At 44.1% G+C, this 17,744-nt stretch overlaps 1 protein-coding gene across 2 annotated transcripts in view; it reads right to left on the reverse strand.

The window, feature by feature from the left end:
- The window catches only part of grid2ipb (glutamate receptor, ionotropic, delta 2 (Grid2) interacting protein, b), a 335,342-nt gene that overhangs the window by 96,579 nt on the left and 221,019 nt on the right, over positions 1–17,744 (reverse strand). For both annotated transcript variants that reach the window (XM_069928210.1, XM_069928209.1), the window contains 2 exons: positions 9,868–9,953; positions 9,224–9,293 (listed from right to left, as the gene is read on the reverse strand). In XM_069928210.1, the coding sequence (XP_069784311.1) occupies positions 9,224–9,293; positions 9,868–9,953 (156 nt within the window). The remainder of the gene's footprint in view (positions 1–9,223; positions 9,294–9,867; positions 9,954–17,744) is intronic.

Consider the following 17,744-nt stretch of genomic DNA (forward strand, 5'->3'; position numbering starts at 1 on the left):
AACTTGGTTCGGAGGAAGAGGGATGTGTACAACAGGTATAAACAGCAGGGAGTGGATGAACTGCTTGAGGAATATAAGGAGTGTAGAAAAAATCTTAAAGAAATTAGAATGGGTAAAATGAGATATGAAGGGTTTCTATAGGTACATTAAAAGTAAAATAATAGTGAGGGATAAAATTGGACCCCTTGAAGATGTGGGGGGTAGGCACTGTGAGAAGCTAGAGGAGATGGGAGAAATTTTAAATGTGTTTTTTTTTTATTCAGTATTCACTAAGGAAAAGAATATTGAGCCAGATGAAGTGAAGAAATATGGTACGGTGGTCATGGATAATATAAGAATTAATGAGAAGATAGTGTTGGCTATATTGAAAAAGATCAAGGTGGATAAATCTCCGGGTCCTGACAAAATATTCCCTAGGACCCTGAGGGAGGTTAGTGTTATCAGAAATATTTAAAATGTCACTGGCCACGGGGGAATGTAATGGAAGATTTAAACTGTGTTTTTTTACTTTTGCAGCCTTTGCTTCTGCAAGGCTGAGAACCTGCTTGTTTTTTAGAATCAGCAGACATAATAAGCTAATTTCCACCATGAGGCCCAGGATGCATATGAATTAGTAGACACATCAAAATTCCACCATGGGGCCCAGGAGCAGTTGAATCAGTAGACATTATCTAATTTCCACCGTTGTCTTTTGTTGGTCGCAGACTGTCAGAAGACCTTGAAGATAATTAAATCTTTTGTTCAAAGAGATAAGATTTGAAGTAAACAACTTTTGGGTAATATAAGCCATGGTCCCACTGCTGAAGTTTGAGACTCTCCGAGAGGTGGCAAAATCTCTCAGCAAGAAGAAGTTCTAGAGTCCAGCTAATGTCCCGGTCGAGAGAGGTGGTGAAGCTGCTACCAGCGCCCCGACAACCTACTACAAGTGTGCAGTCGTTGCCTCGCTTCGGCAGTTGGGACCAGTCCAGGCGTTGATAAGTATAATTGGGAAGGGCTTGCATATTGTAGTGTGAATTCAGCTTTAGATTTAGTAATAAAGTCTTGTATAAACTGAAATGCTCTCGGTGTGTGTGTGTCTATTTTCTTTCAGTAGTTCAAACACTGTGACCAATCTAAGACGAACAAAATGAGAGGTATAAGTTTACCCAAGACAATTGGCGCTGCAAGCAGGGTTGGTCTCAAGATGTTTCGCTGAAAGAAGCAGGTGAGCCCTGAGCAGTTCTTGATTTCGGGATGGACTTCCAAAGATGATGGGTTTGGCATGTTGGCCAATACCCTGTCTTTGTTGGGACCACCCCTCAGTTGGGATGAGAAGTTAGATCCATCAAGTGTGCCTCTGGGAGAGCGGGTTGCCACTCACCTTCGAGAAAGTTAATTTCCTGTTAAAAAGGGGATGTTGACGGATGATTTTTGGCTGCTGGCCACAGCCTTACACCACTCCGTTCAGTGTGAAGCAGAATCAGTTCAGCGAGAAGTAGAATCTCAGCGTAAGAGAGAGCAACTAGAGGAGGAGCGAGAAATCCTGCGACAACGCTGTTCCAAGATGAGTGAGATTGTTTGCATCAGTCAGGACCGAGCCAAAGAATGGGAGGATAAGCATGTCCAAACGATCTGCTGTAATATTAAACTCCGGCAGCAGCTCTGTGCAGATAAAGAAAGGCATGGGGTAGAACCCGATCCACATCGTATTAAGGAATGGCGACGATCCTGATGTAATTGATGAATGGGACAGGAATATCGGAATGATGACCATGGTAATAATGCAGATACTCCTCAGCATGTGCCTAACAAACTGCCCTCTCCATCTGCTGTTCACGCCCACCCCATAAGGCAGCAGACTTCCCAAACAAATGGAAGGGGGGATGATGTAAGGGTAGAGATTGAAGGGATAGATACCCCGATCTCCCAAGCGGACCCAGGGGAAAATACCCAAACCCCTGCTATGCTCTATGGCCTACCCCCTCTACGGGATGGCCTAGGCCTCGTCCCGTGCACTGGGCAAAGGACCCTGTGGGCCAAAGTGGGAGCAGAGGTCAAGAGCAGTCAATAATACGTGACTTCTCTATAAAAGAGCTGGCTGCCATTGGATGTCGATTTAGGCAAAAGGCGGGAGAAACTCTGGCGGCCTGGCTCCTGCGTGTTTGGGAGCAAGGAGGGGGTAATATATATTTAACCCCTGAGGAATTGTTGGGATTAGGAACATTGACTACTGATATCCGGGTCACTGCTGAGCTGCGGGGTAGAGGAAGAGAGATGGATTACTTACTTGCCACTCTCGGGGATGCCCTGCTATGAGTATACCCATCACCAGTAGATTGGCATTTACATTTGCAGAACAATTGGGGCACCCCAGAGGAGGGTATAGCAGTAATTCGTCAGCAGGCCCTGCCTCTGCCTTGTATGCAGGGCGTTTGAGGCTGTGGGTACATGGGGGGAGCCCTGATGAAGAGATATTCACGGCCGGAATGCATACCATTTTGGTTCGTTTCGCCCAACCAGTACGGGGACTGGTTCTGTCCGTAACTAGTTCGCTAATTGGGCACCCTGTGTCTGAGGCGGTGCACGCCTTATCTAGGCTTCAAGAATTAGAGTTGGGAAGTAAAATCCACTCACGTACAACCCAGGTTAAATCAGACAAGCAGGATGAAAGGAGAGGGTCTGCTGCTAATAACGGACCGACAATAAAGGACCTTTTTCTAACCTTGTTAAAATTAAGCGTACCTAAAAGTGATATTGATGGGAAACCTACTGCGGTCCTTTATGCCCTTTATAAGAGAAAGGCAGGGGAACATCATCCCCAGCTGTTGAGTCTTCCTGGCCCAACTGTGCCCTCTGCTCCCACTGGTGCTCCTATCAAGCCAGCTTCTCTTGCTCCAGTTACCCATGATGAGATACAACAAATGGTTAAAAAGGCTCTATGGATAATAGTGGCATGTGGGCCTGGAAGCCCCCGAACCCGACTAAAGCATGAGGGTGTGGGCAGGGCCCCCATGTCTACTCCATTGAGATACGACGGATACATGGGGACCCACAGCCCTACATACCATTAACAGTTCATTGGGGTGGGGGTAATGACCGCCAATATTTGGCCTTGGTCGATACCGGTGCGGAGCACTTGGTGATTCCTGGTAACCCCGACCTCTGGACTAGACCGACATTTCGAATAGAGGGGATGGGAGGAGCGATCACCCTGGCGAAGGAAATAAAAGTCCGCGCCACGGTGGGTGATGGCCCTTCCCCTATATGGTTACATGCCCTGGTGGCTGCCACTGATGAGTGTATCCTGGGTATTAATATGTTGGCCGATATGGCCCTTAATACTAGCCAAGAGGGATTTGCATTTGGAATTCGGACTATTACAAAAAGACGAGTGGTGGGTCGGGCTAAGTGGGATCCTGTGATGGTGCCTACACCCCCCCCCCGAAACCAGTATGCATTCCACAATATCACCTCCCTGGGGGAAGGAAGAGATTACTGCCACCATCGATGCTTTGTAAGAAGAAGGGGAAGTGAGGCCTGCAACAGCCCTGTTTGGTCAATCCAGAAGCCGGATGGCTCCTGGAGAATGACAGTTGATTATTGTTTCTTGAACAAACATGCCCCACCACTTGCTTCTGCATTTCCGGATATTGTCACCCTTATTGAAAACATTGCTACTGGGAACTCAGGAACATGGTATGCTGTCATTGATCTCGCTAACGCCTTCTTCAGTATTCTTATAGCTGAGGTCTCACAGGATCAGTTCGCCTTTACCTGGAAGGGGCATCAGTATACCTTCACCTGCCTCCCTCAGGGCTATGTACACTCTCCCACTATTTGCCACAGCCTAATTGCCCGTGATTTGGAGACGGTGCCAGTATCACCTTCCCACTCAATTCACCATTATATTGATGATGTGATGATCCAAGGGGCCACAGAAGAGATGGTACAGAAAGCAGAACAAGAGGACGCCTGGTTTACTGATGGTAGCAGCCGGTGGATGCAAGGAAAGCAGAAGTAGAAGGCGGAGGCTTACCATCCCAGGTCATGAACTCACTTATTGGAGGGGGGGGGATGGTGGCTCCAGTCAGTATGCTGAGTTGAAGGTGATCACTAGACCCCCATGATCACCCTCTTCGCTTGTTTATTGATTCTTGGGCTGTGGCTAATGGACTAGTGGAATGGATGCCTGATTGGCAAAAGAATGACTGGCTGGTACATGACCACCCAGTATGGGGCAAACAGTTGTGGCAGCTGTTGTGGGATGCTTCCCATCATCGTGAGATAACCGTATATCACGTTGACGCCCATACCAATGCGACGACGAACATGGCACAACTTAATGCAGTAGCAGATCAGCTTGCCACTATCAGCCACGCCGATGGCTCGATGGGCACACAAACAGAGTGGCCATTTGGGAGAGAAGGGATCAATAATATGGGCCTGTACACAAGCCTTACCCATCCATCAGAACAATGTCCGCATTGTCGTGCAGACATGCCCAGCATGCCAGCTTGTGAAGTCCCGCACCGTTCCTCCTGGTCCGCATGGCCGAATAGGATGGGGTGCTCGCTCAGCTGCGGTCTGGCAAATTGATTACATAGGCCCCATGCCAGACTGTATGGGTAAACGTTACATCCTAGTAATGGTTGACACCTTTTTTGGCCTGGTTTTTGCTTTTCCCACCAAGGCGGCTGACCAAGCTAGCACTATCCAAGGAATAAACCATTTAATTTCTCGTTATGATATATCAGAGGAGATTCAGTCTGATAATGGCTCGAACTTCTCTGGGAAGGCAGTTTGTGATTGGGCACCTGATAATGGTATTTTATGGGTCCACCATATTCCTTATTACCCTCAGGCTGCCGGGTTAATTGAACAAATGAGTGGCTTACTGAAGGAACAAATTTGTTTGTTAACACTACTGGGGACCTTGAAGGGGTGGTGCCATGTGCTGCAGCAGGCAGTTGACAATTTGAATCATTGCCCTTTGAAGGGAGGTACACCTTTCCACCGACTTCTTCACGCTCCTGAACTACAGCCTATTCCAAAGGAAAAACAGTCATTGCCCCCCATTCCTGAGCTAGAGAATGTCGGACAAAAGGTATGGGTGGCACCAACAGGTAGTGGCTCTCCTGTAAAAGGGGAAATAGTGATACCTGCCCAGGGTAACACTCGGTGGGTAGCTATTGAGGGACAGGATGGTTTAGTTTGTTTAATATATGAACGCTTACAGCATCGTGAGTGACATATGTCAGGCTTCTCTGTTCCAGGTCCTCCGTCTTGTACTCCTGCTGATTTGGCTTAACCGCTGCTTTGATGCCAGCCAGCAATTGGATTTGTAATGTCGAGGACATTCCGAGGGAGTTGCCCGTGGGGGACACGGCCCGATGTATCCACTAATATATCTGATATTGTTAAGCATGTTTCAAAATCTGTTCGTGAGCTTCAGTGTCTGGCCCACAAGGATAGTTTGAGCCTTGGTTGGAATCGCTTTTCATGGTTAACTGGTACATTGGGGGATTGGGCCACAATATTCTCCGTTGGTTGCTCGCGTTATTGCTTATCTTTGTGCTAATTATAGTTTTAGTTTCTCTTTTTCGCTCCTTCTGTACTCAAATGCTTGTTGGGTCTTGTAAGTGACAGGCTGCGACCAAGGGGTGGAATGTAATGGAAGGTTTAAACCGTGTTTTTTTACTTTTGCAGCCTTTGCTTCTGCAGGGCTGAGAACCTGCTTGTTTTTTAGAATCAGCAGACATAATCTAATTTACACCATGAGGCACAGCATGTATGAATTAGTAGACACATCAAAATTCCATCATGGGGCCCAGGAGCAGTTGAATCAGTAGACATTATCTAATTTCCACCATGAGGCCCAGGGATGCAGTTGTCTTTTGTTGGTCGCAGACTGTCAGGAGACAGACCTTGAAGATAATTAAATCTTTTGTTCAAAGAGATAAGATCTGAAGTAAACAATTTTTGGGTAATATAAGCCATGGTCCCACTGCTGAAGTTTAAGACTCTCCGAGAGGTGGCAAAATCTCTCAGCAAGAAGAAGAACTTCTAGAGTCCAGCTAACGTCCCAGTCGAGGGAGGTGGAGAAGCTGCTACAGGCGCCCCGACAACCTACTACAAGTGTGCAGTTGTTGCCTCGCTTCGGCAGTTGGTTCCAGTCCAGGCGTTGATAAGTATAATTGGGAAGGGCTTGCATATTGTAGTTTGAATTCAGCTTTAGATTTAGTAATAAAGACTTGTATAAACTGAACTGCTCTCGGTGTGTGTGTGTCTATTTTCTTTCGGTAGCTCAAACACTGTGACCAATCTAAAACGAACAAAATGAGAGGTATAAGTTTACCCAAGACAGGGAGGTGTCGGAGGACTGGAGGGTGGCTCATGTTATTCTGCTGTTCAAAAAAGGATCCAACAGTAGACCTGGTAATTATAGGCCTGTAAATTGATGTTGGTGGTGGGTAAATTAATGGAAAATGTTCTTAGAGATTGTATGTACAACTATTTGGAAAGTCAGGGATTGATTAGTCAGCATGGTTTCGTACATGGTTGAGTTTTTCAAGGAGGTTACTAAAAAGGTTGATGAGGGGAAGGCGGTGGATGTTGTTTATTTGGACTTTAGTAAGGCTTTTGACGAGGTTCCCCATGAGAGGTTATTAAGGAAGGTGGAAGCATTAGGTATTAATGATGAAGTCGTGAAATGGATTCATAAATGTATTGATGGGAGATGCCAGAGAGTAGTGGTGGAAAATTGTTTGTCGAATTGGAGGCCGGTGATGAGTAGAGTGCCTCATGGATCAGTATTGGATAAGTAAATTTGCAGATGATACAAAGGTTGGTGGTGTTGTGGACCGTGAGGATGATTATGAAAGCTTACAGGGTGATATAGGACAGTTAGAAGAGTGGCTGGAAAATGGCAGATGGAGTTTAATACGGATAAATGTGAGGTGCTACATTTTGGTAGGACTAATCAAAACAGGCCATACACGTTAAATGGTGGACAATTGAGGAGTGTAGTGGAACAAAGGGATTTGGGAGTCATGGTACATAATTCTCTGAAAGTTGAATCACATGTGGATAGGGTGGTGAAGAAGGCATTTAGTATGTCGGCTTTCATAAATCAGAATACAGGGGTTGAGACGTTATGATGAAATTGTATAAGGCATTGGTGAGGCCAAATTTGGAATATTGTGTGCAGTTTTGGTCGGCGAATTACACAAAGGATATAAACAGTATAGAGAGACTGCTGAGGAGGTTTACTAGAATGTTGCCAGGGTTTCAGGGTTTGAGTTACACGGAAAGGTTGAGCAGGCTGTGACTTTATTCCCTGGAGCGTAGAAGGTTGAGAGGTGATTTGATAGAGATATTCAAAATTATAAGGGGGACGGATAGAGTCAATGAGGACAGGTTTTCCACTAAGAGTGGGGGAGATTCAAACAAGTGGGCACGGATTGAGAGTAAAAGGGAGAACTTTAGGGGAAACATGAGGGGGAATTTCTTCATGCAGAGGGTGGTGTGGGTATGGAATGAACTTCTGGCAGTGGTGGTAGAAGTGAGATCGATGGTAATATTCAAGGAAAAGGTGGATAGGTATATGGACAGGAAAGGTGTGGAGGGTTATGGGCCAAATGCGGGTCAGTGGGACTAGGTGGGAGAAGATGTTCAGCACGGACTAGTAGGGCTGAACTGGCCTGTTTCTGTGCTGTAAATGGTTATATGGCTATATGGTTATATGAAGTCGCAGAGGATTGGCAGAGGCCACCAGAAAATGGGAAGATCACATTGAGAAGGAGAAGCAGAGGAGATAACCCATGGGATGGTGACCACAATGGTGGACCAGCGAGGAGCTCTGCGACTGATGACTCAATGCAGGCTCCAGGCTGTTAGCGACTGTTGGTCAAGTGACTCACACCAGGCTGTGAATTGCTGGAGACTGGCTCAAGACTGGCTGAAGGGGTACAAGGTCAGATTTCAGATTTATTTACACCACATACAACCCTGAGGTTCCTTTTCTTGTGGGCCAGACAGAATTACCACTAATTGGTAGTGCAAAAATACACAGAATAAACATGTAAACAAAGAACTGTAAACAGATAATGATTGTAAACAAACTGACTGTGCAATACAGAGAACAAAAAGAAAATCAATAAAGTCTCTGATCGAATTTGTTGTTGAGGAGTCTGATGGTGGAGGGGTCGCAACTGTTCCTGAACCTGGTGGTTCAAGTCTTGTGACACCTGTACCTCTTTCCTGATGACAGCAGTGACAACAGATCATGTGCTGGGTGGTGTGGGTTTTTGATGATTGCTGCTGCTCTGTGGTGGCATTGTTCCCTGTAGATGTTATGGGCAGGGTGCAGGTAGATGGGACTAGAGGAGAGTACTTGGTTCGGTGTGGACTAGAAGGGCTAAAATGGCCTGTTTCTGTGCTGTAATTGTTATATGGTTATATACGGTCAGGAGGTCTAGGACAAGAGGGCACAACTCCAGGATTGAAGAGAGCCCATTTAAAACAGAGATATGGAGGAATTCCTGTAGCCAGAGAGTGGTGAAATGCTGGAATTTGCTAACACAAGCTGCTGTGGAGGCCAGGTTCTTTGGTGTATTTAAGGTAGAGATTGTTAGGTATCCGAATTGTCAGGGCATCACAGGTTATGAGGAGAAGGCAGGAGAGTGGGAGAATGATGGAGTGGTCTCAATGGGCTAAATATCTTCTGGTCTTATGTACAAGCAACAGAGTTTCAGTTTAATTTGGGCCTTAAAGTTCAGCATACACATCATGGGCTGAAGGGCCTGTTTCTTTTTCCTGTGGTCAGTCTGCAATGTATGGCCCAGTTAGGTCATCTGAGTATTCTGGTAAACAGCAAACAATCTCACAGGAAATGCTCCTCATTTGACTGAGTCTGCTCCATTACAATAATTGATTTCCAATTCGCATTTGGACAATGCTGGATCCTTTTGGAACGTGATATAATTAGGCCAAAGGCACCTAGAAAGATTGTGACAGAAGGTGCCTGGTCCACGCTGCAGGAATGCAGGAAATGCGCAGGAAACCATTCTTAACTTGGCAGTGGTTGACCTTAATTTTCAACTCACCTGCACTGATAGCTATCCTATGAGAGTTAGGACATTTGGGAAAGAGATTTAGTTTTTATAAGCTTCCTGTTAATGATCAAGGCTAACATAATGTCATGTACAAGGACATTCAATGTGTGCAGTAAGTCTCTTGAACCCACCTCATGTCCAACCCATTGAGAAACAGGATTCGATCCCCAGCCTTTAATCCAGATTTCTCCGCTGGACTTCCTGGAAAAGACACATAAATGAGTATCAGATGGATATCTAACAACACATTAATGAAAGCCATTACCTGAAGGTTTACACTGGTGATACTTTTACCATTTTTACCATCAGCCCCTCTCTGCCCATTGCATCCTGAATCCTAGCATAGCCTCCTCCTGAATCTAAGCATTCTGGTCAGGTAGAAGAACAGACAATGAAGCTTGTATCGTATGTTAACTGATCCAATTTCCCAAAACCATGCTACTGTGAACCCCTTGCCCCACACCCTCTCCAGCCAGAGCGCTGTTCAGGTCCTTCGCTGCCAAAGTTCTCACTGCTAGTACACCGCCCATGTCATAACCCACCTTCATCCACCGTGGCCCAAAGTAAAGTAGCTGTCAGAAAATAAACAACTCAATGTCCCTTACATCACTCTCAATAAAGTGTTCGATTTACATCCTTGAACTAAGAATTAAGTAACCCAAAAGTGTGAAATCTCCAGCTAATTCCTTGTCATGACTTGCCAGCAAAAACTATGCAGGAGTGCATGCAATAATCCATAATTTGCTGCTACAACTGAGACCCATTTATAACTCACCAGGGAGAACAGATTCAAGCCACACTGGACCATGACCACGCAGGGTGAAACCAAAGCTCTTGTGTCCTTTGTATACTCGGATTGTTCTATTGAAAAGAAATAAATAATTACAAAAGGCTGGAACTTATTTTGCGCTTAAATTCATGGACTAAATTGACCTGTATGAAGAACCGGCCTCTTCCCTCAATGCTGCAGGAACCCAACTTGCAAGGTTTAAAATGGACATTGTGATTATTGTGCAATATATCCATTTTAGCAAAGAGGTAATGTGGGATTTATTTTGCACTAAACAAAGTCAGGAATCAAAAAGAGGATCTGACTGCTAAGTCTGCAGAGCTTTCTGTTTCTGTGAACCCTCAGCTGAGCAGGACGTAAGCTCCCACGTTCTCAGACAGTGACCTAATACTTCTTCTGAATGTGGAATGTGGTTTAGGTCAAGGGAGGCCACTCCATGTCTAAATGGGAATGCTATTGAAGGAGGTAGCATGGACAACCATTGAATCGAGCAAGTTACCACAGAAATGGTTCAATTCACAACATTCCACTGGCTCAATTGTTCAGCCAAGATTAATGAAGTAACTGTCAAATTACATCTGATAAATCCAACACTCATTGTTCACATCTCCCTCAAACAGCACGCATGTAGAAGCTACACCACTGTAAGCATCTTGATAGCACAGTAAGTCATTTTTCCATTTATCCTGCAAAATAGATCAGCCGAGTATTGTTACTTGTGGGAGACAGGAAACCTTCCAATTTGATCATTTGCCTCAGATGAAGACCATTCCTAGGCAATCCTGGTCTTGTGTGGCATTAGGCCCGAAACGCTCCAGTATTGTGAATAATGGGTGAAGAAACATATTTCTATTTCTTTTCCATTCAGAAGCCTATTCCCCTATGCAGTTCATGCTTTACCTATCTCCCCGTCTGCATTCCATGGGAGCTGCTCCTACTTTACACCACTTCCCATTCTTACCCATACAGTCCTTCAAAATGAAGCAACCCTTCACTTGTGGATTGGTAGGAGTCATTCACTGCATCCGATGCTCCAAATGCAGCCTCTTCTAAATCAGAGAGACTGGATGCAGACTGGGACATTATTTTGTTGAGTACTTCAACACTAAGGACCTCCCAGTGGCCAACTATTTTAATTCCTTACCCCAATGCCACACTGACATGTCTGTCCATGGCCTCATGCACTGCCAAGTTACAGCTACCTGCAAATTGAATGAACAACCCCTTATATTCCACCTCGGCAGTCTCCAATCAGACCATCAAAATCGACCTCCAGTTTCCATTAACCCTCTCCTCTTCTCTCTCCCGCTCTCTCTCTCTCTCTCTTTCCCTACCACTTTCTCCTTTCCTCTATCTCCCCACCCACTTCTCTTCCTTCCCCCTTTCTGAGCTCTCTGCCTCTCCCCTATCACTTCGCTTCTTTCTCTTCTCTCCTCCCGCCAGCTTCACCTCTTACCTGTTAGCTTGTGCTCCACTACCTTCACCTTCCTTCCTCCACCCTCCTCTGCCCACCTTTTTATTCAGTGTCCATTCAAAAGGTTCAGGTTGATATGTTAACTAGCTTATACTTTTGATGGATGCTGCATGACCTGCTGGGTTTCTACAGCACTCGATCCCGGGATCCACAGATTTTCTTATTTCACCCCATCCTTACCATGTCCTTTTATCTTTACCTTTGCAGTTTTATACAATTCACCCATCAGTGTGCTTTGCCACAAGGAAAAACGCTCTGATGAGGAAGGGGCGTACTTGTGTAATAGCTGAGTGTTTTTGGACCATTTTTTGGGTCAAATTTAGGGGGTCAACTTTTACACAGGTCATGTCTTTGACTACGATAACTAACCCGCATCGTTAAATGCATCAGGAGGTCAGATGACTTGAACGAGGTGGAAGGTCCGCTGTTGGGACATTGGGAGCTCCTGTGGGCGGGCAGCAGGCGAGGATCCACAGTCAGGGCAAAGGATTCACAGTCAGGTGAACGTGATATAATTAGGCCTGTCCTGTCCTGTCCTGTCCGATGGGCAGGTGGACAGGACAAAAACTGGGAGTCGACTTTTACACAAATCATGTGGAAAACACACAATTTTTGGGCCCAAAATGGGGTGTCAACTATTACACGGGGTTGACTATTACATGATTACATACAGTAAGTAGCATCTCAGGTCCTGGTAGAACAGAGTGGATGGCTGATAACCTTGTACTTCACCTGGTACCAGCAAGCTGCAGCCAATGAGCAAGGGGATTAACTTTTAGAGGACAAGGTCATGCACCAATTCTACTTCAGTGGACTTGGGAAAGGATTACAACAGGGCAGGCTGCACGAAAAGACTGTTGTGGATACATGGAGAGTGACAATGAGAGGTATCATGGGCATGAAGGGCTTGGGAGGCATGGATAGGGTGGACAGCCAGCACCTGTTTCCCAGGGAAGGAATAGCAAACACCAGAGGACATATGCACATGGTTAGGGGTGGAAAGTTTAGGTGAGATAGCAGGGGTATGTTTTATACACTGTAATGTGGGAAACCTTGCCTGGGATGGTGGAAGCTGAAATATTAGGGGCACTTAAGAGACTCTTAGACAGGCACATGGATGAAGAAAAATAGAGGGTTAGAGAGTAGGGTGGGTTTAGAACTAGGGATATATGGGTCAGTACAACATCAAGGGCTGAAAGGCCTGCACTATGCTGTAGCGTTCTATGTTCTATGTACTCCAATCTCTCCACGCCGGTCAAAGAATGAGAGGGTCAAGGATAATTAGCAAAAAAGAGAGCCAGCAAATCAATGACACACAATCACAGGGCTGAGCAGCGCAAACATACCCAGTGCACAGACCAGGTCGAACAGAACCAGAACACAAACTATCTCAAACTAACCCAGAACATGGACCAGCTCATAAACAACCAGAACACGGACCAGCTCAAACAGAACCAGAACGCAGACCAGCTGAAACACACCCAGAGCACAGACTATCTCAAACACAGCCAGAACATGGACCAGCTCAAACACAACCAGAGCACAGACAAGCTCGAACACAGCCAGAGCACAAACTATCTCAAACACACCCAGAATACAGACCAGCTCAAAAACAACCAGAACACGGACCAGCTCAAACACAACCAGAACGCAGACCAGCTCGAACACACCCAGAGCACCGACTATCTCAAACCCACCCAGAATACAGACCAGCTCAAAAACAACCAGAACACAGACCAGCTCAAACACATTAGAACGCGGACCAGCTCAAACAAGACCAGAACATGAACCAGCTAAAAACACACCCAGTGCGCAGACCAGCTTGAACACACCCAGAGCACAGACTATCTCAAACACACCCAGAATACAGACCAGCTCAAAAACAACCAGAACACGGGCCAGCTAAAAACATACCCAGAGCACAGACCAGCACAAATAACCCAGAATGTGAACCAGCTTAAAAACACCAAAAACACAGACCAGCTGAAACACACCCAGAGTGTGGACCAGATCAAACACATTCAGAACACATACTAGCTCGAACACTCCTAGAGCATGGACCAGCTCAAACACACCCAGAGAGTAGACCAGCTTAAACAGCATAAACCAACTCAAACACACCTATAACACAGATCAGCTAAAACATTCCCAGAGTGCAGACAAGTACAAACACACCCAGAGCACAGAACAGTGCAAACACAGAGCGCAGAGCAGTGCAAACACAAACAGAGCACAGACCAGCTCAAACAAACAAAGAATAGAGATGAGCTCACAAAAACATCCACAACGAGGAGCAGCACAAACACACGCAGAACGTGAACCAGCTCAAACACATCCAGAGTGTGGACCAGGTCAAATACATCCAGAGTGTGGGCCAGCTCAAACACACCCAGAGTGTGGACCAGGTCAAACACATCCAGAGTGTGGACCAGCTCAAATACACCCAGAGTGTGGACCAGGTCAAACACATCCAGAGTGTAGACCAAGTCAAATACATCCAGAGTGTGGACCAGCTCAAACACATCTAGAGCGTGGACCAGTGTAAACACACCCAGATTGCGGACCAGCTCAAATACACCCTGAGCACAAACCAGCTCAAACATATCCGGAGTGTGGAATAACTCAAAAACACCTAGAGCGTGGACCAGGTCATACACACCCAGAACACAGGCCAACTCAAACACGCCCAGAACACAGACCATCTTAAACATACTTAGACCACAAACCAGCACAAACACACCAAGAGTACACAGCAGATCAAACACACCCATAACACAGATCACCTCAAACACACCCAGAGTACAGACCAGCTCTAAAACATTCAGAGCATGGACCAGCTCAAGCACATTCAGAACACAGTCCAGCACAAACACATCCATAGAATAGACCAGCTCAAACACAAAATGCAGAACACGGACCAGTTTCAACATACCCAGAGTGTGTTTCAGCATAAATACACCCAGAGTGTTGACCACCTCAAACACACTCAGAGCGCGTACTAGCACAAACACACCTAGAGTGTGAACCAGCTCAAACACAACCAGAATACAGACCTGCACAAAGAAACCCAGAGAGTGGACCAGCTCAAACACAATCAGGACATAGACCAATGCAAACACACTCAGAGCACAGACTAGCACAAACAAACCCAGAAAACGGACCAGTCAAACACACCCAAAGAGCGGACCAGCTCAAGCATGCCCAGAGAACAGACCAACTCAAACACAAATGCAGAACATGGACCAGCTCAAATACATCCAAAACACAGAGCAGATCAAACACACACAGAGTGCATTCCTGCACAAATACACCCAGAGCATGAACGAGGTCAAACACCCAAAATGTGGACCAGCTCAAACACACACAGAATACGGACCAGCTCAAACTCACCCAGAGCACAGACCAGCTCAAACATACCCAGAGCGCAGACCAGCTCAATAACTTACAGAACACAATTTAGATGACACTTTCCTTCTTCTAATATATCCTAATTTCAAAGTATCATCTTCCAAAGTGTGAGCTGCGATATCCCAAATTTCAATCTCTTTAATGCAACAAATCAAACTCTGTGGCTGTTACTTTGTGTAGTTTTAATGTAGATAAATATTTTGCATAGCTTCACAACAAGACTTACATAATGGTGAATAACAAAGCATTCACTCTATAGATACAAAGATATATAGAGATACAAAAATATGTACAGATACAAAAGCTTTAAAGAGATACAAAAATTCAAAGAAAAATTTCTCATGCTCACGCTTCCTTCACATCTTGTAGAATGTGCAAAAATTATTATAATAGACATTAATGGGTAATATATAATAATTACTATTACAGATGCACAAGGTAAATATAGAAAGTATAAGATTAGAAATCAAAACTTTCAGCTTCCTGTAAAAGACATATTTTAGTAATAGGTCAATTTAAGTAACCTGTCTAGGTTTTAATCCGCACTTGCTGAATAAACCTTTCTTGTCGGGAACTGTATCCACGATTTTCCCCACCAACCAATATTTTCTTGAAGTATCATCCATATTAATCGCATCTCCACATACAAAATTGTGTTTAACTTTAGACCATTTTTGGCGTTCTTGTAATAATGAAAGATATTCTTCAATCCATATTTTCCAAAATAAACCTGAAATAAATTGCACTTGTTTCCATCTGCATTTTGCATAAATATGTTCTTTTTGAAATTGACCTGGAGGTATGAAAGGTTTAGATTTAAAGAGTAAGAGATCATTCAATGTAAGTGCCTCAATGTCATTTGATTTGACAGATATTTTTGTTATTGGACAGCTATTTAAAATAGCCTTGATTTCACACAATACTGTCTGAAGATTGTCTTCATTGAGTATTTGACTATTCAAAATGGAATTAAGAATTTTTTTGATTGATCTAATCATTTTTTCCCACACACCTCACTGATGTGATCCTGTGGGTGGGTTAAATATCCAATTAATTTCCATTTGAAGTAATGCATCATGAATTTGATGTTGATTCAAATTTTGAATTGCTTTTTGTAACTCTAGTTGAGCTCCTGTAAAGTTAGACCCATTAGCAGAATGTAATTTCTTTACTTGACCACATCTGGTGATAAAATGTCGAAGAACATTGATGAAAGTGTCTGTATCAAGTGATGAAGCTGCTTCAATATGAATCACTCTCGTAGTCAAACAGGTAAAAATAGCTCTGTACCGTTTTTCAACACTTCTTCCTCGTTTTACTTGCAAAGGACCAAAATAATCAACTCCCACATATGTAAATGGGGGTTCATCAGGTGAAACTCTGTCCTGTGGCAAATCCACCATTTGTTGTTGTCCAGGTTTAGCATTATTGCACATCAACAATTAACATATTTTGATATATATTTTTGATCAATGTTGAAGCACCAAGTATCCAATATTTCTGGCACAGTTCTGATAACACGTGATTACAACCACCATGACCAGTTTTCTCATATATATGTTGAACAATCAAATTAGAAATATGAAATTCCTTATGTTACGAACCCAGAGGATGCCGAAACCCAGCAGTAATAGAAATTTACCAAGACAAATGGTTACTTAAACAAAAATTACTTTTAATTTTCTTTAAACATAAAAACAGGATCAAACTTTAACTCATTATTATTAACTTAACTTAACTTAACACCCTTCTAATTCTAAGTGCATGTGTATGTAATGTGTATATGTTCAGAAACATTCTTTGATTCACACTTCTCACTCCTTCAAGTTCTCCAGTATCAGGCAGTTCTTATACTGTGCACAGAATTTAACATTTATGAATTTTCACTAAGCACTGGTGCTTAAATGGTTTACACTCAGGAAGGTTCTTGTTGGTTTCAGAGAGAGCAGAGAGAGATTCGTTGCTCGTTGGACACACACAAACTGATTTCCTCTGATCAGTCACTTCAGTGTCTTGCCGAAGAAATTTACTACATCAGGATTTTCCAAATGATAACCTCTTCTTCTGCAGGTCACCACAGAGTTCCTCTTATATCTGGTGAAACACTCTAGCCAGCCATTTCCTCTTGTTGGACCAGAAGGGTTTTCAACAGGCTGAACTCAGAACTCGTAACCCACCTTCAAAATGGGGTTTAAACAAGCTGTCAGCTTCCAAAAGCCACTGCAAAACTCAAACTGAATTCTCTCTCTCTCTCTCTCTCTCTCTCTCTCACACACACACACACACACACGCACACACACGCACACACACGCACACACACGCACACACACGCACGCACACGCACGCACACGCACGCACGCACACATGCACGCACGCACGCACACACGCACGCACGCACACACACATAGAGAAAGCATCATGACCCTCATAGAATAGCAAACTGCAACCAGACAGATTGCAGCACTGGATCCAAACTTCTCTTCTGAGTCCATTCATCAGTTGCTTTCAAGACAACAATCCATTTACACCTGCTTTTGAAGTTACTTAGCAAAGCATTTCCAAAATTGTTTTTATTGTCTTTGCAAAGAGTCTCAGAGCCTGGACTATCTGACTTGAGCAAAGCTCTTGCATTTTAAATGAGATATCTTTTGTGAAGTGTTATTCTGTTTGTGAAGTGACCTAAACTAAACCCCCCACTACAATCACTACAGTGATAAAAAATACACAATATATAACATATTATAACAATGTATCCCAATCTTTAGAGTTTTTATTTTTATATATTCAATTTTAACATCTTGACAAACAATCTGCTATCACATTATTTATACCTTTGATAGGATTAATTTGCAGGTTATATTCTTGCACTATTAAACTCCAGATTAACAATCTTCGGTTTTTTATTCTTCATTTTTATGGTTCATGAGAGGTACCCAGACACACAACAAAATACTGTACAGCAAGCATTATAGACAACAGT

The sequence above is a fragment of the Narcine bancroftii genome, chromosome 3 (assembly GCF_036971445.1).
Source record: "Narcine bancroftii isolate sNarBan1 chromosome 3, sNarBan1.hap1, whole genome shotgun sequence".
Taxonomy (NCBI): domain Eukaryota; kingdom Metazoa; phylum Chordata; class Chondrichthyes; order Torpediniformes; family Narcinidae; genus Narcine; species Narcine bancroftii.